Here is a 27,653-nt window from a genome sequence, read left to right on the forward strand (position 1 = left end):
TTGTTTCCAATGCATTTTACACTAAAGGTAACTCTACCCAACTTTTTGTGTTGGGTACATAAGAATTCACCCTGAATTAATACTTTTCATCACATTGTGCAAACATATGCATGTCTATTTTAGTGGTTGAGAAGGAATTCAGATTAGTTTATTTTTTAAATTTTAATTGAAACATACAAACAATATAAATTAATCATTGTTGATTAATTTAAAATATTTAACTTTTATTTTAATTTTTTCAAAGTAATACAATTGAATAGTTATGATGAATTAATGGTGTAAATTTTTTTACAATCAGAACATATCAATTAAATTTTTTTATTTTTTTGTTCCGTTAAGCCAACTATTGGTAGTAGAGTTGGACAGCGGTTTGGTTCAGTTTGGGTTCGGGCCCAAACCAGTAAATCGGACCAACCCTCAGGTGTAATAACTAGACCCTAATTTCGATCCTATTAGACTTCGGTTTTTCCGGTTCAGATTAAAATGGATCGGATATTAAAACTGATTTAATTCGAATGGGACCGGAGCAAATATAAAATCCATTCTTTTTTCTCCTTTTTAAATTCTTATTAATTAGCAGGTGGTGGCAATTGAATTCGTTAGAAAATGTAGTCCAAATATAAATTTCATTAAGCCAAAATATATAGACCATTAAATTGGGTTTATAATTAAATTATTTTTAATTTAAAAATTAGTAATATGATTTAAAATATTAATTAAATATGGATCAATTTTTTAACCTACAAAATTAGGCTTTTTTTTATATAGAAAAATCAGGCTGCTTTTTCTGTGATTTAAAATTTGGTTGCTTCTGTCCAAAATAAATATAGTAAATATTTGATTTATATTAATATACATAAAATGCAATTAAAACTTCTAGAGATATATTTAGTATTATGTGGGATTTAGTTATGATTTATGTAAAAAAGTCGTGTGTTGTTTTTGGCATTGGGTGTTTCTTATTTCCTTCATTATGTAATGTGATGTTGAGCACTTAAATGAAGATTGAAAATAAATGAATCTATTATTTATCATGGAATTTGTTTTCTTTTTAAAATTAAATTTAAATCAATACTAGTAACATATTCTCTAACACTATAGTAACTATTTTCAGATTTAATTTAATTGTTTTACATTATAAGAAACGTTCTTCTAGGATCAAGATCCCGCATCATTGCTTCTTCTTTTTTGTTCCTTCATTGTCAAGGTAATTCTTATCATTCAGGCCAATCACGTTGTCGTTTAATCAACATCATTTAACTTTAATGCGAATTTCTTATGTATCTATTTCTGAGTTAGATTTGTTGTGTATCCCCAATCCCCATGTGTGCAGTTGCGTACTTTCCAGCTATCTTGTTTCATTAGGATAATGGGGGGTGTGAGATTAACGTTCCTGCATTATTGTGTTTAATCTGCAACACTCAATGGATGTCACCATACTAGGAAATTCCATTTGATTTGTTGTTTGTAATCATGGCTATTGTACCAGATCTAAGATTGTTTGGTTCTAAGTTGGGAAGAATTATTTTGAAAATGTTCATGCTCATAAATGCTTAAAAGCATTGTTTCAGATCATCATGAGGGGTTCTTTTCTTGTTTGTTACTATCACGGGTTTTATTTGAGAATTGAATATGAATTCAGCAAAGAAACTGTATATTGTCTATATGGGTGCAATTGTGCATTGAATTACCTTAAAGTCTAACTAATTATTGACACATTGTACAGATTGAGTAGATCCTATGAGGTCATCATCATCTGCCAGGAGGCCGTTTACAAAGAATGAAGTGGGTAGTTGGTCGATACTCATCATGAGGCACCGCTTTCTGCTATCTGTTTTAGCTCTACTAACTATCCTATGTACGGTTTATCTTTACTTTGCTATTGCTTTTGGGTTCCGAGATTCATGTTCTGGATTGAGTGGTCCTGAGAAAATTTCTTGTCATATGAAGCTTGTTAAGGGGGAGCTCAGAAGTACTCTCACCAGACATTTTTGATTTTCAAATAGAGGCAAGTTTATGCCGGTGGCTCTCTTGAGTATTATATGTAGGTAGTTATGTATTATACAGATACTACATATTGGCATGTATTTGTGAACCAAGAAATGCATAAGGTGTGCATAAACCATTTTCTTTATTGTTAATTTTGGTGAGTATTTTCCTTTGTAGCTGTAAAAGAATCTTCAGCATTCTAGCGGTTCAAATCGAGTTTTAGATTTCAAATATAAATAAAATATCTAAGAGCATTTATTAAATAAATGTTATATTTTCAAATATTGGTAATAGCGTTATTTTGTAACTTACCACTTAATAAATATGTCATAAAGGTAGTTATTATTCCAATCGACCTCAAGTCTGCTCATTGCGGCTATGACGGTGTGAATTTCGAGTTCCTACATACGGCGAGTGGTCAAATCAAAACACTTGTCTCCTAGTCGAGGCTAAGGGGCATGGTGTGAACTTCGTTCCCACATACAGTACCAATGTTCCGGTTGACCGTTACTGTGACTATGAGGTATTGTTTATTTTAGTTGTGAAAATTAAAGTCTTTTAGATTTAGAAAATGAGCTTTGTTGGATCGAGGTGTATGAGAATTGTTCGATTTTCAAATAATGTGAAACTATTTTGGCTAAACGAGAACAATTATGCGTTGTGCTTGAATAAAAAGAAGAATGCAGATTGTTGTGTATTATCCTAAAAATTAACAAGAGGCTATTCAGACGGAGAGACCAAACTTTTGAATTAATGAGAAAAGAGAAATGTGACACTCGAATTTCTTAAAAAAGTTGTAACTATATTAAATTTTCCTATTGGTATCTATTAACAGTTATCAAAACACTCTATTTTTAAGGAAGTTAATGGTGATTATTTAAGGAACATTAGAATCACATATTGTTGCGCTGAAGGTGGGTTTGCAGGTTTTTTGGAAATGTAACAAATCATGGAAGAAAAACGAATTTAATGCACTGAAATTAACAAGTAGATAAATGATTTAATGGAAACTATATGTCTAATAGTTGAACAATTTACATAACATGATTCACCCATGGATTATGGTTCATTGTTTAATGATGTATGGATAAGTGTGATATCATAATGTTTAACACAGAAGAATGTGTGAGGAAACAATAAGATTTAGTTTTTAATAGCAAAGATGAAATGTTATAAGTTAAAGAAATTAATGATGCAAAAAAATTTATAGAAGGTTATGGTATCCATGGAAGGGAGGTTTTAACAATAGTGAAAATTCTGCGCACAAAATTGAACATGAAAGATTTTATGAATTAGAAGAAGACACGCCTTCAAGCTTGTTACGTGAAGTTTAACACATGCTTATGCGAGTGAAGAACACAACAATATTCGATTTGATAGCGTCCATTGTAAATTTAATTGGAGTATTTGATCGCAAGAACCTCGCAGAAAATATGTAAAATGCATCAATTTGTTGTAATCATTGTCTTTAGGAATTTCACCTTACGAAATTTCACCGAAACTCTCAAACATACAACAAATTCAGTATCAAACATGAAGAAAAATAGTATTTCTTTTGTTTAATAGATTTTGTTGGAAGAGATGATTAGAACTTTTAGGATATGCTTGGATACAATAAAAAGAACGGAGCGGAATGGAACGGAGCGGGATAGAATGGAGCGGAATGGAATAAATACGTCTTTCTATTGTTTGGGAACATCACGATGGAATAGAGTAATTTTTTCATTCCGCCCAAATCAGAAGGTACAAAAAATGGTGGAAAGTGATGAAATGGGATGAAATGCATTCCATCCGATACCACTCAATTCCATTCGTTTTTAATCAATCCAAACAATAGAATATAAACTTATTTTATTCCATGCCGCTCCATTCTATCATATTCCATCAATCCAAACATACCCTTAAATATAAAAGTTCATATACAAATACATAAAAGTTGTGTTTAGTTAATAAACTACCATGTGGACAAATACATGACTAATTTTATTTGAATACCTAAAAAGTATTCTTTCTCTCATTTGTACTAATGTTTTTTTTTTTGGGTGCAACAATCAACTAATAAATTAGGAAAAGGAGAGAGGACTAGACCAAAATAGAATGAGAGGATTCAAATTCTCAAATATTGTGCTCATTATAATTATTAGGTTTATTATCATTTTTCATCTTGTAACATGTAATTGATTTAGCGACAGCCTAATCGGCCATTGATCCGGATCCAGAAGGTGGTCAAAACCTATTTGAAAGTGGGTCGGCGGCTTCGAGCATAATGTTGGTAATGATGAGAAGAGAGTGTACCTGCAAGGCACTCCGACGATAAGGTAAGTAGGATCACAGATATGTGAGGATGTTTTTAGGATTTGAAATTGTGTTATCTTAACCTTTCAAATGAGAGGGTTTTTATATTGTCACCCAACCCTTAGCTATCGGTCCATATTTTTGGGCTGGATCGTGGATCTAGGCCCAAAACGCATGAATGCCGGGATTCTAGGAGTATGTTCAAGAATTCTGGAAGGCTGCCCATAAATAGCCGTTAGGCAGACAGAACAATAATTCTGGGCGGCAGAGATGCCCAGCAAGTAGAGGGCTATCTGTCCCCGATAAGGGAGTCGAGCAGATGTCTTGTTCTTGGCATGGAAGAGGGTCTGGCTGAGGTTGGTGGCGGTATGCCATCCTCGGGTCAAATGTAGGTGTGTCTTCGACAGAGGTATGAGAATGGGGCTTCCCCTACCATCTGTTGATTGGGCCAAGACTATTGGACCGTCATGAATGCAAGAGTGGTCGAGTGGATTAAGTCAACGCCTAATTATTGGGCCAATTCAAGACAAATATTAATTATTCTCATTCCAAATAATTAATAATTTATTAATATCTATCATTAAAATTAATAGATTAGATTAAAATCCCTTTCAAAAATCCATAACGTATATAATCATTAAAACTCAATTATTATTTATTTTAAGAAAAAATATAATTTTAGTCAAGAAAATATTAATGAAATCTTATATAATATTAATAAAATTATATTAATAAATACATTTAATAATATTAAAATATACATATATAGTTTTAGTTAAAAAATAATAATTATAGAAAATAATAATAAAATATATATTAGTCAAGAAAATAATTATTATAAATAATAATAACGTTAAAATAAAGTTAGAAATAATATTAAAATAATTATTATAAAAAATAATAATAATTATTATTATAGCATTATAATAATATTTATATTTATAGGAGTAATAAAAAACATCTATTTTAAGACAAAATTTATTTTTATTTATTAAATTATGTTGAGAAATTAATGATAATTAGAACAAATCGTATCTTTGGAGAGATATTTTTGAATTTATCCAAAAGAAATGGTATCTTCTGATATATTTCTCCAAATTCACTCAAAAAAATCTAAAATAAATACATTCAAACATACATTTCAAAAAGGGATTTTGGAATTTTCAAAGGTGAAATTCACCCCAATGAGATGTTCAAAGAAATTCCCTTGAAAATATCAATGTAATGCTTCACCAATTTAATGAGGTACACGTGAAATAGTGGTATACTGATTTTAGCTATTTTTAGGTCCAAACCATTTTTAGATCCAAACTGAGCAATGAATCCATGGCCTTATTTTATGTCTTACATATCTCTAAAAGAGCACCAGATCAAGGTACAAAACATTAAATTTACCTTATTTTATGAACCTGAAATGTTTTAAAATTTCGACTCCATGACTATCCTACAATGAATTATACTAGAAAAGAGTAAAGATATTTGTGTTAAAGAATGAGAAAGGTGGGTTTTTCATTGACAACAACATTGAATATTGTGGGCTTGTGGAACAAAATGGAAAACAACGATCAAAACCCATAAATAATTTTTAGTAGAAGATTTTTCTTTTGTTAACTCAATAAAAAAATATGAAATAAATGACATTCCATAATGGTGCTACATAGTCTTACTTATTACTTATTGATTGACTATTAGAAGAATGATAGAAATGACTAATAATTTATATAATTAAGGATTCAAATGGTCTTAGAAAAGATCAAAATAAACCTCATACAAAATAAAAACAAAAATAATATTAAACCTCATTATTTGGGATGAATCCAAATGGTTGAATAATTTATATTTATATATATATATATATATATATATATATATATATATATATATATATATATATATATATATATATATATATATATATATATATAGTATTCTAGGGTTGAGGTACGTGACATGGTTATATCAAGTGTCACATCCTCTAATGACACCCAACGCTTCCGGAACTTCCGGGCTAGCACACGAGGAGATTTTGGAGAACCAGCAGACCGAGGATGACCATTAGGGGTGGCAAAACGGGCCGCCCGCCCCGCCTTATGCCCGCTAAAAAATGAGTGGGGCGGGCATGCCCGCCAAGTAAAATGGGCATAAAAGTCATGCCCGCCCTACCAAGATGGCGGGTTGGCGGGTGGCGGGCTTACCCGCCTATTTTTATTTATACTTTTTTTAATAAATTAATAGGTTTTTTTACCTTTTAATTAAACTTTTCACTTATTTTTTAAAATAATTTTTCATAAAAGCAACTTTTTAACAAATTTACTTAAAAAAATATTAAGTATATTTATAAATAAATGTATAAAATAAACCATCAAGGATTACTATTACTAGATTTAACTAAAAAAAGAGTGAGTTTTGGAGGAAGGCGGGGTTTGGCGGGCGGCGGGATTTGGCGGGGCGGGTATGGCGGGCGGCGGGTTTTGGCGGGGCGGGCTTTGGCGAGCGACGGGCCTAAAATCCCAACCCAACCCGCCATTTTTTTGCGGGTGCGCGGGCCGGCTCGGCGGGTCACGGCCCGTTTTGCCACCCCTAACGACCATGCCACTGATCTTCTGCCGATATGCCAGCGGATAGAGATGCTTGGGCGGAACACATACATTGGTATTTTGGAAGATTTTCGTGTGCTATACTACATAAAAGTCATGAAGTTTGTTAAACTTGCAAAATTTGGTATTTTGGAAGATTTTCGTGTGCTATACTACATAAAAGTCACGAAGCTGTTAAACTTGCAAATTTTAATATTTTGGAAGATTTCCGTGTGGAATACTACATAAAAGTCACGAAGTTCGTTAAAGTTGCATACATTGGTATTTTGGAAGATTATGGTATCCATTGGAAGGTTAATATTTTGGAAGATTTTCGTGTGCTATACTACATAAAAGTCACGAAGTTCGTTAAACTTACATACATTGGTATTTTGGAAGATTATGTTCTAAGTTAAAGAAATTAATGATGCAAAAAAGGTTATAGAAGGTTATGGTATCCATGGAAGGGAGGATCTAACAATAGTGAAAATTTTGTGCACAAAATTGAACATGAAAGATTTTATGAATTAGAAAGAGACACACCTTCAAGCTTGTTACATGAAGTTTAACACATGCTTATGCGTGTGAAGAACACAACAATATTTGATTTGATAGCGTCCATTGTAACTTTAATTGGATTATTTGATCACAAGAACCTCGCGGAAAATATGTAAAATGCATCAATTTGTTGTAATCCCTGTCTTTAAGGAATTTCACCTTACGGAATTTCACCGAAACTCTCAAACATACAACAACTTGAGTATCAAACATGAAGAAAAATAGTATTTCTTTTGTTTAATGGATTTTGTTGGAAGAGATGATTAGAACTTTTAAATATAAAAGTTCATATACAGATACATAAAAGTTGTGTTTAGTTAATAAAATGCCATGTGGACAAATACATGACTAATTTTATTTGAATACCTAAAATGATTCTTTCTCTCATTTATACTAATGTTTTTTTTTTGTGTGACAATCAACTAATAAATTAGGAAAAGAAGAGAGGACTAGACCAAAATAGAATAAGAGGATTCAAACTCTCAAATATTGTGCGCATTATAATTATTAGGTTTATTATCATTTTTCATCTTGTAACATGTAATTGATTTAGCAACAGCCTAATCAGCCACTAACCCTGAAGGTGGTCAGAACCTATCTGAAAGTGGGTCGGCGGCTTCGAGCATAATGTTAGTAATGATGAGGAGAGAGTGTACCTGCAAGGCTCTCCGACGATCAAGTAAGTAGGAGCACAGATATGTGAGGATGTTTTTAGGGTTTAAAATTATGTTATCTTAACCTTTCAAATGAGAGGGTTTTTATATTGTCACCCAGCCCTTAGCTATTGGTCCACATTTTTGGGCTGGATCATGGATCTAGGCCCAAAACGCATGACTATCGGGATTCTAGGAGTATGTTCAGGAATTCTGGAAGGCTCCCCGTAAATAGTCGTTAGGCGGATAGAGGAATAATTCTTGGCGACAGAGATGCCCAACGAGCAGAGGGCTATCTGTCCCCGATAAGAGAGTCGAGCGGATGTCTTGTTCTTGGCATGGAAGAGGGTCTGGCCGAGGTTGGTGGTGGTATGCCATCCTCGGGTCAAATGTAGGTGTGTCTTCGACAGAGGTATGAGAAGGGGGCTTCGCTTACCCCCTGTTGATTGGGCCAAAATTATTGGACCGTTCTGAATGCAGGAGGGGTTGAGTGGATTAAGTCAATGCCTAATTATTGGGCCAATCCAGGACAAATATTAATTATTTTCGTTCCAAATAATTAATAATTTATTAATATCTATCATTAAAATTTATAGATTAGATTCAAATCCTTTTCAAAAATTCATAATTTATATAATCATTAAAACTCAATTATTATTTATTTTAAGAAAAAATATAATTTTAGTCCAGAAATTATTAATAAAGTCTTATATAATATTAATAATATTATATTAATAAAAATATTTAATAATTTTAAAATATTAATATATATATATATATATATATATATATATATAGTTTTAGTTAAAAAATAATTATTATAGAAAATAATAATAATATTAAAATAAAGTTAGAAATAATATTAAAATAATTATTATAAAAAATAATAATAATTATTATAGAAAATTATAATAATATTTATATTTATAGGAATAATAAAAAAAATCTATTTTTATTTATTAAATTATGTTGAGAAATTAATGACAATTAGAACAAATAGTATCTTGTATCTTGAGAGATATATCTTTGAATTTATCCAAAGAAAATGGTATCTTCGGATATACTTCTCCAAGTTAACTCAAAAAAATCTAAAATAAATGCATTCAGACATACATTTCAAAAAAGGATTTTGGGATTTTTAAAGGAGAAATTCACCCAAAGAGATTTTCAAAGAAATTCCCTTGACTACGCGTCACCAATTTATATTGTCATATTTGATTCCTTCCTTGTTCAGATTCCCGGCCGTTAACCCTTTCGTTCCGTCGCAAATCTGCAATCCAGAACTTTCGCAATCAGGTTTTCTGCTGCTCCGCAATCTGCAGTTCCGCATTCGACCGTTCTATTGTTCGATTCTTCTATTCCACAATCCTCCAATTTTTAGGTAATACTGTGATTTCGTTTTTCACAACATTGATTTCTGATAACTGTTACAGTTTATGAGATTCAGATTAGCCTTAAAAGCTCCAATTTTCAGATAGTTGCAGTTATTATGTCGTCAGAGAAGGAAGCCTTGAGCTCTAAAGAGAAACACAGGCTATCATGAACTGCTCACTTTGATGCCCCCTGGTTCTGCTACTGTAATGGCTACTCACCCAAAACTTATAAAATGCAAATGGGTCATCCATCCCAATACTGATACAGTTTGTGTGTTTAATGTGTGCAGCCCCAGTTCATCAAATGCAGCAGTATTACAGACTTGGTGTTCTTGATAACTGTTCTGGTAAATGGAAAGCAATGCTTGACTGCTTAATGCTCAAGACCAAACATAGTTCTCAACTCCAGGTTAGTTCCTATTTCTTCCTCATTAATGTGTAGTTGATATACATTGAAAATTTTGAATTGTGTTTTTCCTGTAACAACTTTACACATTTTATTGGAGTCACAAGTTGTATATCTGGATGCAGGAAATCCTCGAAGCTCAAGAGAAATCAAAGCCACACATATGGAATTTCAGAACACGATATGAAGCTTCACAATACTGGTAACAACGATATGGTCATTTAGACAGGCCTGAATGAGGAAAATCCTTGGTTCCTTTATCTTCATTCACTGTGTTGACCGCTTAAATATTGACCATAGGTTGTTAAGGTGAATATATATATATATATATATATATATATATATATATATATATATATATATATATATATATATATATATATATATATATATATATATATATATATATATATAAAGTTTTTTAAAATTTAGATAAAATTAGAATTATACACAATGTTTTAAAAACGGATCGGAAATCTAATTGACGAGACTTTCAATTAAGATTTATTTGATTTAATCCGTTAAATTTACGGTCGAATCGTTTATTAAATAAACTAATATTATGAAATTAAATTTCATAGATATGTTCGACATAATTATATATTACAATTTAATAAAATAAATATTTCAAAAATTTATTAAAAAACTTAATACAACAATATCGATAGTACATATATTAACACAGGAGAGTTATACACTTTATTTCAACTTTCATTTAAAAAATAAGTTAAATAAATTAAATAATTACAATAAAATAAATTAAACTTATTCAAATCAAAATTAAGATAGAATGTCAAAAATAATTAATACAATTGATTTAATCAAACAAAAATTAAATTTGAATTGAACTACGACTAATAAGTCATAACTGACAACAACAACAAACAATATTGACTTGAACGACAAATAATATTGAGTTGGACAATGTGACTATGTTTGAAAGAGACGGCATGATGATGATGGAATATGGTTGGAAAAAAAAACTACTAACGGAATGACGTAACTTAGAAGTTGGTATGGTTCTAAAAAACCATTATACATATTGAACTTTTTTTTAAAAATTGTAAAAAAAATGGTCAACTTGATGCATTTTTTTGAACGGGGCAGTTTTACAAATGAACTTCGATTTTGTGGTTCGAATGATTTTGGACGTTTTAATCCGTTTTTTTGGTTTTGACTCATTAGCGTTTTTGAAAGGTTGACCCAACTGAATTCATCTCTGGTTCCCGGTCTAAGCGGTTGAACCGGTCAATTCGGTCTGATTTTTAAACATTGATATAGGTTTGTGCATTTTGAACTGCTAAATTTACTAATTTCTTCTAAACGGTTTGCAAATAAGGATTGTTCCACCATTATGAAGATGTATCTCTAGACGTACATTTTTTCACATAAACTAAATTATTTTATCATTGTTAAATATAACATATGGGAAGAAATAACACAATAAGATGTTCAGCTCAAGTGGTAAAGTAGTCTACTTATTTCAAAGTGTGGGTTCAAATTTTTTATTTGTTCATTAATATTCATCAATTATTCAAAATTTCTATAATTAATTCATTCTTTAAAATTTATATAAAATAAATAATTTTAAATAATTTAATTGGATAAATAATTCAAATGGAAAATATTAACTTATGTTATTTTAAATAATATTAAGTTAGTATTATTTTTTAATATATATTTAAGAAATAAATAACATGATAATAAATTTTTTAAAAAAACATAAAATTAAATTTGATCATGTGTCATTGACATATAATCACTATCAATGTCACATCATTAAAAATTAGTCCCAAATTTAATAGAGAACTAAAATTCAAAACAAAATAAAAAAAAAATCAAAATTGTGATTTTTTAAATGGGGATCAAAACTAAAAAAATAAAAAAATTAAGAGACCAAAATTACAATTATATTATTCAACCTTTTATATATCATTAACCAAAATTAATTTACCGTATAATTTTTTTTGTTAGAGCATCAAATAACTAAATTATAAATTGTATTCTTAATCAATTTTTTTTGTCATGTATGTAGCCTAGTGTAGACATGTAAGCGGGTCATAGAAAATCGACTGAACCGACAATTCAAACTAAATCAAAACAATCTAATTGTTTTTGGTTTCGTCCAAAAACCTAATCGAACCAATGAAAATTGAGGTGACTCAATTTGAATCTCGATTTTAATTTTTAAAAACCGTCAAAGCGATGACTATAGATACTCACTTAATATTTCATTATTCAAATTTTATTTTGGTCCAACCTTTCTCTATCTTTATTTACACTTCTTTTCTTCAACAAAACACGTAGCCAAAACCAAACTCAAAACATAAAAAGTAAAAACAGTAAGTCACCAAGTCACAAAAACTTGCCCTTATCGAACTGTTGCTTTCACCGGTGAACCACCATTGTTGCTCTCGCCGTCATCGTTTAGATATGTTTTGGTCGCCTTCTTCGTGTTCAAGTTCTCTTCATTAATTTTTATATTTTTTTAACCTTTTTTGTTTCTTTTTCAAAAATTGTTTCTACTCTTGTTACAAAGTAGTTTTGATTAGGTGTGAATCATGTTAATTTATGTGTATTGAAACCTTTTGTTGATATTGTTGCGTTTTATTTGTTAAGTTTTTGAATCTCGTCTCAACCTTCTGATGTCAACTGTCAACTTTTATATTTGATAGTGAACTTATTTCACGATGAATATAAATCATGTCAGTGCTTCGTATCGATTAAAAACAACTTGTTGTTGATTTGAAAAAAATAATAACATAAATACATCGAAAAATACGATAGAGGATAATACCCAAAGGAATTTAATGTTTGAAAAAAAGTATTGTAAACTGATCAATGAAACCAAACTAACCTGGTTAATTTGATTTGGTTCCAGTTTTGAAAAATATAAAAAATCAAACCAAACCAAATCGATAGAAATGTTCGGATATTATTTTATCAAAATTTGATCCAAATTAATGGCCTGTTTGGTTTGGCGGTGGAAACATCAGACGCGTGTTTCATACCCTTTCCACCGTGAAAATGAAGAAGCAACAAAACATAGCTTCTGCTTTGCCGTAAAAATGCACCGTACTTTTAAGAATCCTACCATATATCCAAATATTCTATAAATTGATTGCACCCCTAACTTAACGACTGAAGTTCACTTTTTTAAAAATAAACAAGTGAGATGTGACAACTTTGATACAAAATAAAACATTTAATATTTTTGGAAAGTTCAAATTAATCTTAAAAATAAAAAGATTTCCTATCAACCAATGAGAAAAATGTATAAATTTTTAAATTATTTATAAAATATAACATATATAACATAATCATACATATTTTTATTGAATATCAATGTAGAATAATTTGAATTTGTTATTGCAACCATAGTAGTGAAATATGAAAAATGATCCACCTAAACTAGGGGTGATCAAAACCAAACCAACCCAATAAAAAACCGCAAACCAAACAAAACCAAACCGAAACCGCAAAAAACCGCATTTGGTTCGGATTAGTTTGGGTCATCTTTTAACAAAACCGCACGGTTCGGTTCAGTTTGCGGTTTGTATTTTGTAAACCGAACCAAACCGAACCAAACCGTATTATGTTACAACCTAACTTTTACTTAACCCACATCCAACCCAAACTTAAATCTATTATACCTTAACCTTATGATTACGAATAATTTTCTCATCCTTACACATATGATTTTAGTCCCGATCTTCTCAAATCTCTAATAGCATTATCATGCATTTTTTGCCACATACATCTTCCTTATTTTTCTATAATCTCTACTCTCTTATATTCTTTCTTTTTCACCTTCTCATTTTTATGCAAATGTTCCCTATTTCAATTTCGTTTTTATCGCATATCTTCTTCTCTAATCTCTCAACTCTTTTGTTTTTTCTTTCTCACCTTCACTAATCTCTCGTCTCTTCTACTTTTTTGTTTCATTCTAATAATTTTTATATTTTTTTATACTATTATTTTATGTTTATTATTCCACTTTTGAGTAATTTAATTTTTACATATTAAATTGAAAGTTGTTGTCAAAATATGACGAGTTTTTTTGTCATCTGATAGTGTATGAATGTCCAAATACAAAGTTATGTTGTCATGTCATTTATATGTATATGTATGGTTCAATAAAATATTTGTAAAAAACCGAACCAACGAACCGAACCAAACCGCATTGGTTTGGTTTGGTTCGAATTTTTTTTAAAAGCCAACCGAATCAAACCAAACCGCACGATTTTTTCTCTTGCGGTTCGGATGATTTTTTTCGTCAAAACCGCCCAAAGAACACCCTAACCTAAACCCTAATTTACGGTCGTTAATAATAAACAGCACTTCAGCCTGAACCCTAGATTAATTTACACGACACAATAAACTATTTCGTGTTTATGAGATTGAAGAAGAACAACATGGGAAGAAGAAACGGTGGCGGCGGTGGCGGTGGCGGTGGCGGTGGTGGAGGAAGATCTCTGCAATTCGCTCTTCGCCGTCGAGTTGAACTCTGCAAATCAAAGTACAAAACCGCCGAAGAAATTGTCGATCATCTTCGCTCCAATTACCCTGATTATCACCGAACTAAGTCTCAAACCCTAATTCGATTTGTTGAAGACGCTCTTCAACATTCCAACAATACTCCCACACGGAACCACAATTCAATCAACAATGCCGCCGACGCCGACGAGGATGATGAGAATGAGAATGAGAATCGAAGTGCTTCTCGAAAGAGACGAAAGGAAAGTAAGGATGAATCTGAGGATAGATTGCAAAAGATGGAAGCGCTTCACATTAAAGCACGGATGAGTAAACAGGCTCCATCAACTTCCTCTTCCTCCGATTCTGCTTCGGCTAGCGATGATGATGAAGAAGGAGCCGTTTCGACTTCGGAGGACGGGATCTATAGTGAGAAAGTTGAACCTGCTTTTGACTTGATGAAGGATATGCTGCGACATTCCTATACTGGAGCAACAAAATCAAAGTCAGTATCCGAGGTGGAAGAAAAAGAAAAAGAAAAGAATGTGGAATTGGATATTGGAAATTCGAGTAAGGCTACTATTACTGTCAATGTGGATGATGGTAAATCCAAATCGATATCGACAACAGGGAAGCACTCGAAGGGTTCGGTTTCGAATACCGGTGGTGGAGGTGGTGGTGATGTTGAGGTGAAAGGGAAAGAGGGGCCGAAGTTTAAGGATTTGGGTGGGATGAAGGCTATTTTAGAAGAGTTGATGATGGATATTGTGTCGTTGTGTAATCCTCAGTTGCCTAGACATTTAGGGGTGAGACCAGTTACTGGAATTTTGTTGCATGGACCACCTGGTTGTGGAAAGACTAGACTTGCTCATGCTATAGCGAATGAAACTGGTCTTCCTTTTCATCATATTTCGGCTACGGAGGTGGTTTCTGGAGTCTCAGGTATTGCTACAAATCTTTGAACTTTGACCCGTGGATAATTAATTCAATTAGGTTTGGATTGGGTTTTAGTCTATGCCAATTTTGTATCTCTTGAGTTTGGTTTGGATTAGGTTTTTGTTTGTGAGAGTATTCAATTTAAATAGATTTATGATTCTTTGCTTATGAAAGTCCTTATAAGTCAGTGTTTATAGATAAGTTTGATGAGAGTTTTTGAATCAATTAAGTTATACCATATGTGAGGTTATTGTTTAAGAAGCTCACTAGTTATTGCGAGATTCCTTTAATGTTGCTTTTTCTATAAGTAATTGTGACTGTATTTATCCCAATTGGTGCTTAGTCTTCGATCACTCTTAACCTAAAGTAAACTGAAATCTGTTCATTAGAATGGATTTTCAATGTATCAGTTATTACTTGTGGATACTTGAATTCCATTTTTGTTACTGTTAGGATCAGTTTGGATTAGCTTTTAGTTTCTGCCATTTCTTTTACTCTTAGGCTGAGTTTGGATTAACTTTAGTTTCTTAGAATTTTCAATTTAAATTGATTTATGATTCTTTGGTAATGAAAGTCTTTATAAGCCGGTGTTTGTAGATAGGTTAAATGAGAGTATTTGAATCAATTGAGTTATATTATACGTGAGGTTATTGTTTAAGAAACTCATAGTAATTGAGAGATTTTTTAATGTTTCTTTTTCAGTTTTTCTACTATTCTGTTCATTATAGAATGAAGTTTCAAATTATTTAGCTGGCAACTGCCGAATGCTTCTGCATTTTTTATTGCCAACTAGTGACTATCATTGCTCCACTTTACTATTGGATGATTTAGAACTGTTTCTTGAATAGTTGTTCCTTTCTTAATTAGGTGCATCTGAAGAATATATTAGAGAGCTTTTCGATAAAGCAAAAAGGACTGCTCCATCAATTGTCTTTATTGATGAGATTGATGCAATTGCTTCAAAAAGAGAGAATTTACAGCGTGAGATGGAGAAACGAATTGTGACCCAGTTAATGACTTCCATGGATGAACCAGAGAGTTCTGAGGAACCTCGTGGCTATGTTCTTGTAATTGGGGCCACAAATAGACCTGATTCTCTTGACCCTGCTCTTAGACGGCCTGGTCGGTTTGATCGTGAGTTTCTTGTTGGTGTTCCGGATGAATCTGCCAGGGTGGAGATCCTTTCCGTGGTTACTCGCAATCTTAAACTTGATGGTTCGTTTGATCTGCACAAAATAGCCAGGTCCACGCCAGGATTTGTCGGTGCTGATTTGACTGCTTTGGCTAACAAAGCTGGTAATTTAGCAATGAAGAGGATACTTAATGAAAGGAAGCGTGAATTATCTCAAGATATCACAGATGAGGATACTCAAGAATGGTGGAAAGAACCTTGGTTGCCTGAAGAAATAAATAAGCTTGCTATCAAAATGTCTGATTTTGAGGTGCTTTATTCACTCGTCATCATTATTATTTTCCCCCTGTAGTCTTTTTCTAAATCAGTATTATTCTTATCCTCTACTTATTCTCTCCAGTTAACATCTTTCTCTATACAAGTCTTGCAATTTTAGTCTCTGGTTTTCCTTGAACATTTATATGCCTGAAGAACGTAATCATATATATCTTGGAATTTATACAGGAAGCAGCCAAAATGGTGCAGCCTTCAGCAAGAAGAGAAGGGTTCTCTTCCATTCCTAATGTTAAATGGGAAGATGTTGGCGGGCTTGATTTATTAAGGCATGAGTTTGATCGCTATATTGTAAAGCGTATTAAATATCCTGAGTTGTATGAGGTAATTTTTACGTCTTACTCGTTTTAATGTTACTTCGATTAAGTAAAGTCAACTTGTGGATCAAGCTGTTTAGAGAAAACAAAATATCATCAAGTCAATTTGACTTTTAATATCTTTGTGATTGCCTCCATTATATAGCCAAATCATTCTGTTGATTTTTTCTGTGTTCTATAAATAGAAAGATGTAGCCGTATATAAAAAGATGTTGAATGAATTAAGGGGTGTGCATTGCATCTTTTGGATTTATTTATTTCAAAACCATGGGAATTATCCCAGATCAGCAGGTGAAAGTTTAATGTGAGAAAGAAATTCCATTGCACCCAAGACTGTTAGAAGAGATGCAATTTGTTTTGGTGAGGCAGTAGTAGTGTACATAGGTTTTTGAGGAAATGTGTGAGCTGAGTTATGGAGTCCGTTTTGAGGTTTGAGTTGGGAACATTTTTTTTCTTTCATCTAGGGGTGGTAGTCCTTTGGATGCCAGACCTTCCTGTCTTCTCTGTTTTGATGTAAATTGCAATCACCCAATTTCTACAATAATGCTCCTCGACTGAGTTTTGCTTTAAGTTTGCTTTCTATCACTATTTAATTCATTTTTGGTTATGTTGTCAATGGAGTGCTATAGCGGAATAGTGTAGTGGTAGTAGGGTTCGGTAGGGGTGTTCATGGGTTGGGTAAACCCAATAAATCCAATCAAACCCACCCAAACCGATCCAAAAAAGTGGGTTGGGTCGGGTTATTGGGTGAATACGGTTTTCAAAAATGAAAACCCATTCAAAATAATTGGGTTATGGGTAAACCCACACCCAACCCACAAAACCCATGGGTTATTGAGTGACTATATTTTTTCTTTTTTTTATAATTTGACAAGTGATGACTTTGATGTTTTTAATTTTGCTTGCTTCAATTTCAACTTTTTGAACATCTTTTATTTAGTAAGTAATGATTTTAACTTATTTAGGATGCCACATTTTGATTATTTTGATGCTAATTCAAATAAATTGCAAGTATTTTATGTAATTTTAGGTTTTACTGTAATGTAACTTTGGTTCTTACAAATATATGTTTATAATAAATTTCATTATACATTTTGACATTTGATGTTTAAAAAAATAACAGTAATATGTTAAACTATTTATTAAGAAAAAATGTAACATATCATTAATAATTATATAAGAAAAAATAATATTGGGTAACCCATTACCCAACCCAATCCAACCCACAAATTTTTGGTTTTACCCAAACCAACCCAATGATATTGTGGGTGGTTATTTTTCCTCACCCAAACCAGTGTACCATATACGGGTTGGGTTATGGTTTTGACTAAATTCAACCCAAACCGACCCATGAACACCCCTAGGGTTCGGTGTGGCGCTTTTGGCCCACGAGCTGCCTTCAACAATAGTGGTGCGCATATTGATTTTTAGTCTTTGCAATACTGTCTGTCCTGCCATCCACTATAGCATTTTAGGGGGGTAGGTGTGCTACAAGCTGCTCTCCAGAATTTTCAACATAGATTTTTAGATGTAATTATTCTCATATGATTTAGGGAAGGGATTGATGGATGGAGGATCTAACATATTTTACTTATTTGTTTTTTGTTGTTGTATTGAATGAATATCCTGGGTCCGTAATACAGAACGATGAAGAACTAATAGAGGATATAAACCATAAAATTCAAGCTGGGTAGTTGGAACGGAGGGGAGCCTCAGGAGTTTTATTATGTAATATCTTGGGTCCGTTATACAGAACGATGGAGATTTAGTAGGGGATATAAACCATCAAATTCAAGTTGGGTGGTTGAAATGGAGGAGAGCCTTAGGAGTTTATATTAATCAAAAGTACCACTCAAGTTGAAGGAAAATTTTAATCGGACATGCTATTAACACGAGAATAAAGTAAGCGTAACCGAGATGAGGATGTTGTATAGGATTGGATGTGTGGCAAGATTAGACGAGATAAGATTAGAAATGACTATTAGAGAGTGTTGGGGTAACACTTATAGTAGAAAAGATTGTGGAGAGTAGATAAGATGGAGAAGAGTCAAACAACTAGAGGTAGAGTAAGACTTAGAAAAGTTATAAGAGAAACTATTAAGAAAGATATAAGATTTAATGATTTGGACAGAAACATGGTTTTGGACAGAAACATGGTTTTAGACAGAACATTAGGGCGTAATTTGATCCATGTAGCCGACCCCACTTAGTGGGATAATGGCATAATGCTTGGTTGTTGTTGTACATTTGTACAGCCAAGGCGATTGCAAATTGCAGCATTATCAATCTTTATATATTTCTCAACTTAATATTTACTGTTCTTTTTTCGCTATTAACTTGTCAGCTGAAATTCTGTTAAATTCAAATGAAGAAAATCTATCTCAAATTACATTGATGAGCTTTTTTTTTTTTCAAAAATCTCCTATCAATAATATGGTTATGTTCTCCAATTCTCATACTGAACATTATCTTATCTTAAAAATTGATCAATTGATTTTGTCTTAACTATTTAATGAAAAATTATGGCAAGTTGTATATCACAACTTTATAAGACGATCACTGATCTGTGTTATTGGATTTAACCATTTCAGGGAATTGGGATGAATCTCGAGTCTGGATTTTTACTATATGGACCTCCAGGATGTGGTAAAACACTTATTGCCAAGGCTGTTGCCAATGAGGCGGGAGCTAATTTCATTCATATTAAGGTGGTCTAAATATTCCATCCTTTTATCATTAACTGTGGTTTCCAGAAAATGTTCCTGTTTTGAATAAAGCATTTTTTTTTTGGATATTTGAACTGTTTTTATTGAATTCTTAGGGACCCGAACTTCTAAATAAGTATGTCGGGGAAAGCGAGCTTGCGGTGCGGACATTGTTTAGTCGTGCAAGGACTTGTGCACCATGTGTTCTATTTTTTGATGAGGTTTGTTTGTAGTTCTTTTTTCCTAAGAATGTTGTCTATGAATGCCTGTGTGGTTATCCATGATTTATTTCATTTGTCTATGAAGGGCTGTTTTGAATCCCCGTCAAACCTAGTTTGTTGTAAAATAGATTGCAACGTAAACATAAGTTTCAATTTGTGTGAGATTTAACTTTTTCCATTTTCAGGTTGATGCTCTGACTACCGAACGCGGTAAAGAAGGTGGATGGGTTATTGAAAGACTATTGAACCAGGTAAGACAATTTCTAGTTTTTGAAACGAAAAAATGCTATCATAATGACTTATTCTTTATAACAAAATGACTAAAATGAGACAATTATATGAAATTGCAGTTGCTTATTGAGTTAGATGGTGCTGAGAATCGGAGAGGTGTATTTGTGATTGGTGCAACAAATAGGTACATTTGGTTTTTCTTCTCGAATCTCTAATTAGTCATTTGACTTCTACATCATGCTGTATTCACTTCGTTTCGTTCTACAGGCCCGAGGTGATGGACCGCGCTCTCTTGCGGCCTGGTAGGTTCGGTAAACTGCTTTATGTTCCTCTTCCAAGCTCAGATGACCGTGTTTTGATATTGAAAGCTCTTGCAAGGAATAAACCTATTGATTCTAGTGTGGATTTGAGTGCCATTGGAAGAATGGAATCATGTGAAAACCTTAGTGGTGCCGATCTTGCCCAATTGGTATGTACTCTTTTTCTTTGTACTTTTGGTATTGTCTTTGCTCTAAGAAAAACAGAGTACATTTCGGGATTTGCTGATTTTCTTGTGCATTCAGATGGGTGAAGCAGTAATGGCTGCTCTTGATGAGAAATTGAGCTCAACTGAGACAACCTCATTGATCATTAAGGCAAGTCATTTTGAGCTAGCACTAAGTAAAGCTTCTCCGTCTGTGTCGGACAAGGTATGGTTCATTCTGCGAAATTTCTTTTACTCATGATCAGATATCTTATGTTGGTTAAATTAGTTTTACAAATTTACATTGTTTTTCCCCCCTTCTTTTTGTGGAGCAGCAAAGACAGTACTATGAGCGTTTGTCAAAGAGCCTAAGAGCAGCATGAACACGCGAAGCATGGCTATGTCTTCTTTTGTTTTATTACAGTAGAAGATTATTATCCTGAGGTAAAAATGAGGAAGGAACCCATTTTTGATAGAGGAGTGAACTTAGGTTTGTATTTGCTTATTTATTAAAAGTACATTTTTCATTGTAATTTATTGTTCACTTATTCTTTCATTGTATGAAATTTGTTGCAAACAATGTGTACTAGAATATAAATATGAGAAATTACAGAAGTTGCCTTTTGAGTTTGAATTTGCATTATTTTACTATGCTTTTACCATTCAGAAATCATAAATATAACAGTGTTGTGTTACAATGCTTTTCTCTTAAAAAAATCATTTATTTTTTTGTGAAAATTCAAAGTTTTTGTCCATATGGATGGTTATTTATTTCACACGAACTTTGTGATGATGGCAACTAAAAACACAAACTTCATGCATGGTTGCATTTCCCAAAATAATGCATTTATTTAGGGGGAAAAAAGGGGAACTACAAAAATAGCAAGTGTTTTGATTGCAAAAGCAAGTTTTCTTTTTTGGTTTGCAAATTTTTTGTTACATAAGGGGGAATGACACACTGCATGAGAAAGGGATAGAACAGTTGCATTTGAAAACTTCCTTCTACTTAAAATAAAATGGTTCTTTAAATTTGAACTAATATACCAAATTCAAACTTGAAATGGTTAAGTTCAAGCTTATGATCATGAAAGCTTTTTTATCCAATTACTTCTCTTTCTTAAACCTATCTGCCATATCCAAAGGTTCCATCTCTGTGACACAATCCATTGCAGTGATAGCATTAATTCTCACATTACTTTACATTTGTTTCAAATCAACAAGTGTCTATCTTATTGACTATGTTTGTTATTTACCTCCTGATAATTTGAGAGTCCCTCACTCCCATTTTATAGAACACTTTAAATTGTGTAACTTTGAAAAAGAAACCATAGAGTTTCATACCAAAGTATTGGAGAAATCTGGTATTGGAGTCGAGGCTTGCATGCCAGAATCGGTTCACGAGCTCCCGCCTGATAATTCTATGAAGCATGCACAAGCCGAAACCGAAATGGTTCTTTTCACAATCGTCGATGATCTTCTTTCGAAACACAATGTGCATCCTAATAGCATTGACATCCTTGTGTCAAATTGCAGTCTCTTCTGTCCCACACCATGCATTACCTCAACCATCATTAACAAGTTTGGATTTCGAAGTAATGTAAAGTGTTTCAACTTAAGTGGAATGGGTTGCAGTGCTGGTTTGTTGTCAGTAAGCTTGGTGAAAGATCTTCTAAAAGTTCATAAAAATTCATTGGCTTTAATTCTAAGCATGGAAGCTGTAGCTCCAAATGGATATAATGGCAATACGAAATCCAAACTTATCGCGAATGTGCTGTTCCGAATGGGAGGAGCAGCCATTTTACTATCCAACAAAAACCAAGACAAAGGAATAGCCAAGTACAAGCTTCAACATCTTGTGAGAACACATTTGGGATCAAAAGACAAAGCATATCAGTCTGTTTATCAGGAACCCGACGAAAACAATATTGTAGGCGTTTCCCTTTCACGATCGCTGTTAAGTGTAGCTTCTTCAGCTTTGAGGATCAATATAATAAACTTAGGCCCTCTTGTCTTGCCATATTCCGAGCAACTTCGATACGGGCTGTCAATGATTCGCAGGAAAATATGGGCAGCAGAGGATAAAGAAATGTATGTACCGAATTTCAAGAAGGCTTGTGAACATTTCTGTATACACGCAGGCGGTAAGACAGTAATAGATGGCATAGTGGAAAATCTGAAGCTGCAGAGAGAAGATGGAGAGGCTTCAAGGATGGCATTATATAGATTTGGAAATACTTCATCCTCTTCTCTGTGGTATGAACTAAGCTATTTGGAAGCAAAAGGAAGAGTAAAGAAAGGACATAAAGTTTGGCAAATTGGGTTTGGAAGTGGATTCAAGTGTAACAGTGCAGTGTGGAAGTGCCTTTCTGATATTGATCCCAATGCAAAGAGTGCATGGTCTGATAGAATCCATTTGTATCCAATTGAGATACCTGTGTTTGACTGTTGAAGTTGTTGTAGGTTCAAGAAGTATTAGCAGGGTCAACAAAGATGAAAATCCGGCACTTAATGATTTATGATTTTTCTTGTTTATACCTTATTGTCTTTCCAGCATAATCAGTATTTGCTATAAGTTACTGTTTCTGTCAACAATAATAAACAGCAAGTATTGCAAAAACATTATGCATTAGGTATGTTATACTAATACCATAATCTGAAGGTATGTTTGTTCAAAATCATTTACATCTGTTTATGTACAATCGGCGTTTTGCAACATTAGAATTTTAACAGGCTAAGGGAAAAAATGAACGAGGCAATGTATGGTGCATGGTTCTACAGATCTTGTGAAACTAATAGGATTTCATTATCGGAACAAACAAATACTAGAATTACATAATCAATGGCAAAATTTCACATACTTTATCTACTGAGATTTTTGGGCTTTTAACTTAACTCGTTGCTTGGACAATACTTCCGCAATGAGCTGTCGACCAAATAAGTGTGAGTTCTTGAGGATTAGGTTCCTTGTTGATGGATCAACCACGTAACCTTGACCCGGCATCCATTGTAGTAAGTGCAGAAGCAAGTCTTTCTTCTCGGGCTGACCTAAATATCGTGATACAGCCATCTCAAATAAATCCTGCAACCAGGGAGAATATAATTAATTTTAGAGTAAACAGTTGAAACAATTAAGTTTAATATTAGATTTTCGTAACACGATATTTAGTTCTAAATGTTAATGTGGATGTGGTTATTTGAAAAACAAAATAACGAAAAATTAAGCCATGAACTAATTGTGTTACTAATAACAGGAATCAAATTGCTAGACTAGCAATATTATTACCGGATCAATCTTGTAGCCACAATTATGGAGTGCCTTCATAACATCATTGATCAAATTGATGTTACCTGACTTCATAAATGCGCGTGCAAATTTTTTGGTGGTAGGGCCAGAAATAAATGTTGCATTATCCTGAATACGATAAGATCCATCAAATGAACCACAATGGTACGAGGAAAAAGAAGAGTAATATATTTCTATAAAACCTGCAAGAATACCTTGAATACTACATATGCATCTTTCAAAAGCTTTCCTGCTAGAAGAATGTGTAGAATCTTCTCATGAAGAGCCTTGCATATTGATCTCTTGCTATATTTCAGAATATTGTAAAGCGAAAACGCCTCTGGATAAGCTTTTGTTTGACCAAGGTGAAATATTAAAGACGTACAGAGCTCCTATAAAGAGAAGAACTTTTATTTGGTGACTTAACAAATAATAGATAAGCTTTTTCGCTTTGTTTTAATCAAGTTAGTGCAACTTTACATTTATAATCTTCTTTTTTTCTCCCTATCATTCGACATCAGTACGTATATAAAACAGCGTACCTCCATTGGTTGATAGCCTTTACTATGCATGTCTTCCACGGTTCGAAAAGCTAATAGATACATGTTTTTACTACAGAAGTATTTGATTAGAATATTGAAGGTATTGTAATCAGGACTGATTGCCAATTCATCCATCTTTCTGAGAGTTTCCATCACACTTTCCATTTCACCTGCTCTGCAGAAAGCACAGAGCATTGAATTCATTATAACCACATCATATTTTTTACCGGTAGTTTGAAAATCCTTGGCCAACTGCTTTGCCTCTTGAAAAAGCTTGGCTCGGCAAAATGCCGATATCATGATACTGTGAGCATAGCCATCTGCAAGTGGGAATTAAATCTGTATATTACTACTAGTCACTTAATCCTTTCAGAATAACGAAACATTTATGTAGATTTCCACATACACAGTGCTTTGTTTCATTGAAGAAAACTTCAAATGATAACTTACCAGACCTGACTTGTTTTTTCATCATTTCATCAAAAATTACTTTGGCTTCATGTATTTGTCCTGTCTTAGCTAGGCCATCCATCAAAACACAGTACGGCATCTGCATATAGATCCAACATATTCGGATAAGACACTCATAAAGAGAAGACATAGAAAAGGTTTAAAGAAGGATATAGAATTTATGACATGTAAGAAACTTTAAGCATGATTAACATAGTGTGGAAAATGCTATGAAATGATTTACAAGTATTTCAGATGCAGAAAAACCAAAAAATCCTTTCTTTGTTCAATTGAGAGATTACTATTACCTCATCTTCAGCATAGCCCGAAGATTCCAGTTCGGCTACTAGTTCTCTTGACTTCTCAAACAAACCTCCTCTAACATATACCTTCAGCAAGGTTGTCAAGATGACCTGCAACCAATATAAAGCGACATGTATGATAAGCTACTCGTCACAAATTTTCGTCTAAAATTTTGTAAGAAGACAAGGAAAACAAACCTTGTTTGGTACTAACCCTTCTGATTTCATATCTTGAATCAGCAAATCAGCTTTTTGGAAGTCTCCACATGCCGAATAAGCATTGAGCAAAGAGCTATAGTGGTAAACATTTGGAGTACGACCTTCACTCTTCATCTGGTTAAAATAGCATTCTGCTTCTTCCCATTTACCATTGGAAGCACACACTGCCAGAACTGCCCCATAAATTACATCATCCATTCGCAGATTATTGTGCTGCAATTCCTGAATTAGCTCTAGTGTCTTAGGATATCCATCTTTTACTTTAACGCAGCCTGCAATAAGCTGGCAATGTGAACAAAAATTAGACCGCAAGAAATAAGTGAAACAAAAACACAGTAAAACAATGGATGAACATACAGTGCTATAGGTAACGAGATCTGGAACTAGACCATCTTCTTTCATCTGGCGAAAGAGTTTAATAGTGGTATCAAACTTGCCGTTCCGGAGTAGACAACGGAGAACAGAATTACATATATAGACATTGTCTTTGGCCGATGCATCTTCAATGTTGTTATAAAGCTTTAGTATCGCGGAAGCATCAAGTTTATTGGCCATGAATTTTATATAATGGGAATAAGAATATGCATCAATCTTCTTGTTCTCTTGCATCCATAAAAAAAGCTGCAGCAAATACAGTAGTCATGGTAAATGAGTTTGGTATGAATACATGAATGATTAAAAAGCATGTTTGAATTAACTTATCTGACCTAATCTACTAACTATTGATATAAGCAATTACGAGACCTTTTGGAAGAGCTTATGAAACAGCTTCTGAAAAGAGCTAATAGGAATAGCTTGTGAAAAGAGCAAATAGAAATAGCTTATAAGACTTATATGAAAACAGTTTGACTTTGTTTTAGGTATATGTTTGGATGAACTTATTTGAACTTATCTAAAAACAGAAACACCTATGAAATTTGTTAGAAAAGCCAAAAGCAGTTTGACTTTGTTTTGTGTATGTTTGGTTTAACTTTTGGAAAAGCCAAAAGCAATTCTTGAGGTGCAGAATTGATTTTGAGGTGTTTGGTTTTTTTAAAGTAAAATTGACTCTTCCTCAAAAATTGATTTTACTTGAGGCTAGAATTTATAGCTTTTGAGTTTAAACGTGATTTTTATATTGCAATTTACTGCTGAACTCACTTCTACATAAATTTATCCAATAATAAATCACTTTACCTTAAACTCCCTTTTAGCTAGAATCAATTTTACATTAATTCAAAATCAATTTTTTGTATCACAAAACCATACACTTGGTTATTTATTTTCATAAAGTCTCTAAGATAATACAAATTATTTTATCTTTTATTACATGAATAACTTATACATACGCGCTTATCATGACAAACTCTTATGCTATAAACTACAAATTAAGTTGATTATCCAAACGAGCTTATGCATAAACATAGCCAAGTGCTTATACTATAAGCACTTAAATGTTAATCCAAACATGGACTTAGTTAGAAAGAAATGAAGCAAGCAATTAATTACCTGAGAGATATTGTTAAATTTGTTTGAATTACCGAAATGGTTCAAAGTTGCATTAAGTTCTTTCACCGTCAACATTTCACCAACCCTGAAACAATAAATCTGAATTGTGAAGTGAAGAATAGTAGTTATAAATTTGGAAGAAGAAGAAGAAGAAGAAGAGTACCTTGTAAGTGTTGAAGGCAAATCGGAAGCATGTTGAATTTGGAGTTTCGGTGATTTTCTTGCGGAAAAGGGTTTGGATTTTGCGAATTTGATGGATTTTGGGGGAAACTGTGTTTGAGAAGATGGTTCAGTTGTTGACGAAGAAGAAGCATAAATGGTTGAATGGCGAAAGGGTATACCAAATGCAACGGTTGTTATCTCCATTTTTCAGTCACAGTTCTAACGCTTGATTAAACCCGGGACGTTTTATATATAATTAACATCGAGAGATATTCTATACCATATTTTTAGTGCAAACATGTAACAATATAAATTATGTATTTTAAATCAATTTAAAATAATTTAGTGATAAAAAAAAAAAAAGGCATGTAACCTTATTATTATTATTTTTTATACAAAAGAGGGCCTTAGCCCAGAAAGAAAAGAAAACTACGGGAGAGCACTCCTAGCAGAAATTAAACCTATGCGATCCTCTTCAATTAAAAGGGTAATAAAAAATCCGGCGGATAAACGACACGGTCATAGTGCAGACTGGTGCAACTA

At 32.9% G+C, this 27,653-nt stretch overlaps 3 protein-coding genes and 1 pseudogene across 3 annotated transcripts; 3 read left to right on the top strand and 1 right to left on the bottom strand.

Annotated features, from left to right (window-relative positions):
- Nucleotides 1-9,140: 9,140 nt before the first annotated feature.
- On the top strand, nucleotides 9,141-10,201 carry LOC131640890 (uncharacterized; annotated as a pseudogene).
- A 4,021-nt stretch (nucleotides 10,202-14,222) lies between these two features.
- LOC131640891 (cell division control protein 48 homolog C-like) lies at nucleotides 14,223-21,273 on the top strand. The gene is made up of 10 exons (XM_058911258.1): nucleotides 14,223-15,268; nucleotides 16,130-16,704; nucleotides 16,899-17,051; nucleotides 19,636-19,752; nucleotides 19,866-19,970; nucleotides 20,156-20,221; nucleotides 20,321-20,385; nucleotides 20,469-20,670; nucleotides 20,765-20,890; nucleotides 21,000-21,273. The coding sequence occupies exons 1-10, from the start codon at nucleotides 14,245-14,247 to the stop codon at nucleotides 21,045-21,047; spliced, it is 2,481 nt and encodes an 826-aa protein (XP_058767241.1). The 5' UTR covers nucleotides 14,223-14,244; the 3' UTR covers nucleotides 21,048-21,273.
- Nucleotides 21,274-21,430: 157 nt separating this feature from the next.
- Nucleotides 21,431-23,208, top strand: LOC131640894 (3-ketoacyl-CoA synthase 7-like). Its single transcript, XM_058911260.1, has one exon. The coding sequence runs from the start codon at nucleotides 21,725-21,727 to the stop codon at nucleotides 23,111-23,113; it is 1,389 nt and encodes a 462-aa protein (XP_058767243.1). The 5' UTR covers nucleotides 21,431-21,724; the 3' UTR covers nucleotides 23,114-23,208.
- A 200-nt stretch (nucleotides 23,209-23,408) lies between these two features.
- On the bottom strand, nucleotides 23,409-27,362 carry LOC131640892 (pentatricopeptide repeat-containing protein At1g10910, chloroplastic-like). The gene is made up of 10 exons (XM_058911259.1): nucleotides 27,112-27,362; nucleotides 26,949-27,033; nucleotides 25,818-26,081; nucleotides 25,440-25,742; nucleotides 25,248-25,352; nucleotides 24,940-25,039; nucleotides 24,490-24,809; nucleotides 24,163-24,339; nucleotides 23,948-24,076; nucleotides 23,409-23,743 (listed from the first exon to the last, which is right to left on the bottom strand). Exons 1-10 carry the CDS (start codon nucleotides 27,312-27,314, stop codon nucleotides 23,528-23,530), a joined length of 1,902 nt encoding a protein of 633 aa, XP_058767242.1. The 5' UTR covers nucleotides 27,315-27,362; the 3' UTR covers nucleotides 23,409-23,527.
- Between the last annotated feature and the right edge of the window lie 291 nt (nucleotides 27,363-27,653).

Source organism: Vicia villosa, unplaced genomic scaffold, assembly GCF_029867415.1.
Source record: "Vicia villosa cultivar HV-30 ecotype Madison, WI unplaced genomic scaffold, Vvil1.0 ctg.003373F_1_1, whole genome shotgun sequence".
Taxonomy (NCBI): domain Eukaryota; kingdom Viridiplantae; phylum Streptophyta; class Magnoliopsida; order Fabales; family Fabaceae; genus Vicia; species Vicia villosa.

Coding starts and splice junctions, on each gene's coding strand:
- LOC131640891 (XM_058911258.1), top strand. CDS start 14,245: ATGAGATTGAAGAAGAACAACATGGGAAGAAGAAACGGTGGCGGCGGT. Junction 15,269..16,129: donor GGTGGTTTCTGGAGTCTCAG/GTATTGCTACAA, acceptor TTTCTTAATTAG/GTGCATCTGAAGAATATATT. Junction 19,971..20,155: donor GTGTTCTATTTTTTGATGAG/GTTTGTTTGTAG, acceptor TTCCATTTTCAG/GTTGATGCTCTGACTACCGA.
- LOC131640892 (XM_058911259.1), bottom strand. CDS start 27,314: ATGGAGATAACAACCGTTGCATTTGGTATACCCTTTCGCCATTCAACC. Junction 26,082..26,948: donor AATTTAACAATATCTCTCAG/GTAATTAATTGC, acceptor TATTTGCTGCAG/CTTTTTTTATGGATGCAAGA. Junction 24,077..24,162: donor ATGCATATGTAGTATTCAAG/GTATTCTTGCAG, acceptor TATCGTATTCAG/GATAATGCAACATTTATTTC.
- LOC131640894 (XM_058911260.1), top strand. CDS start 21,725: ATGGTTAAGTTCAAGCTTATGATCATGAAAGCTTTTTTATCCAATTAC.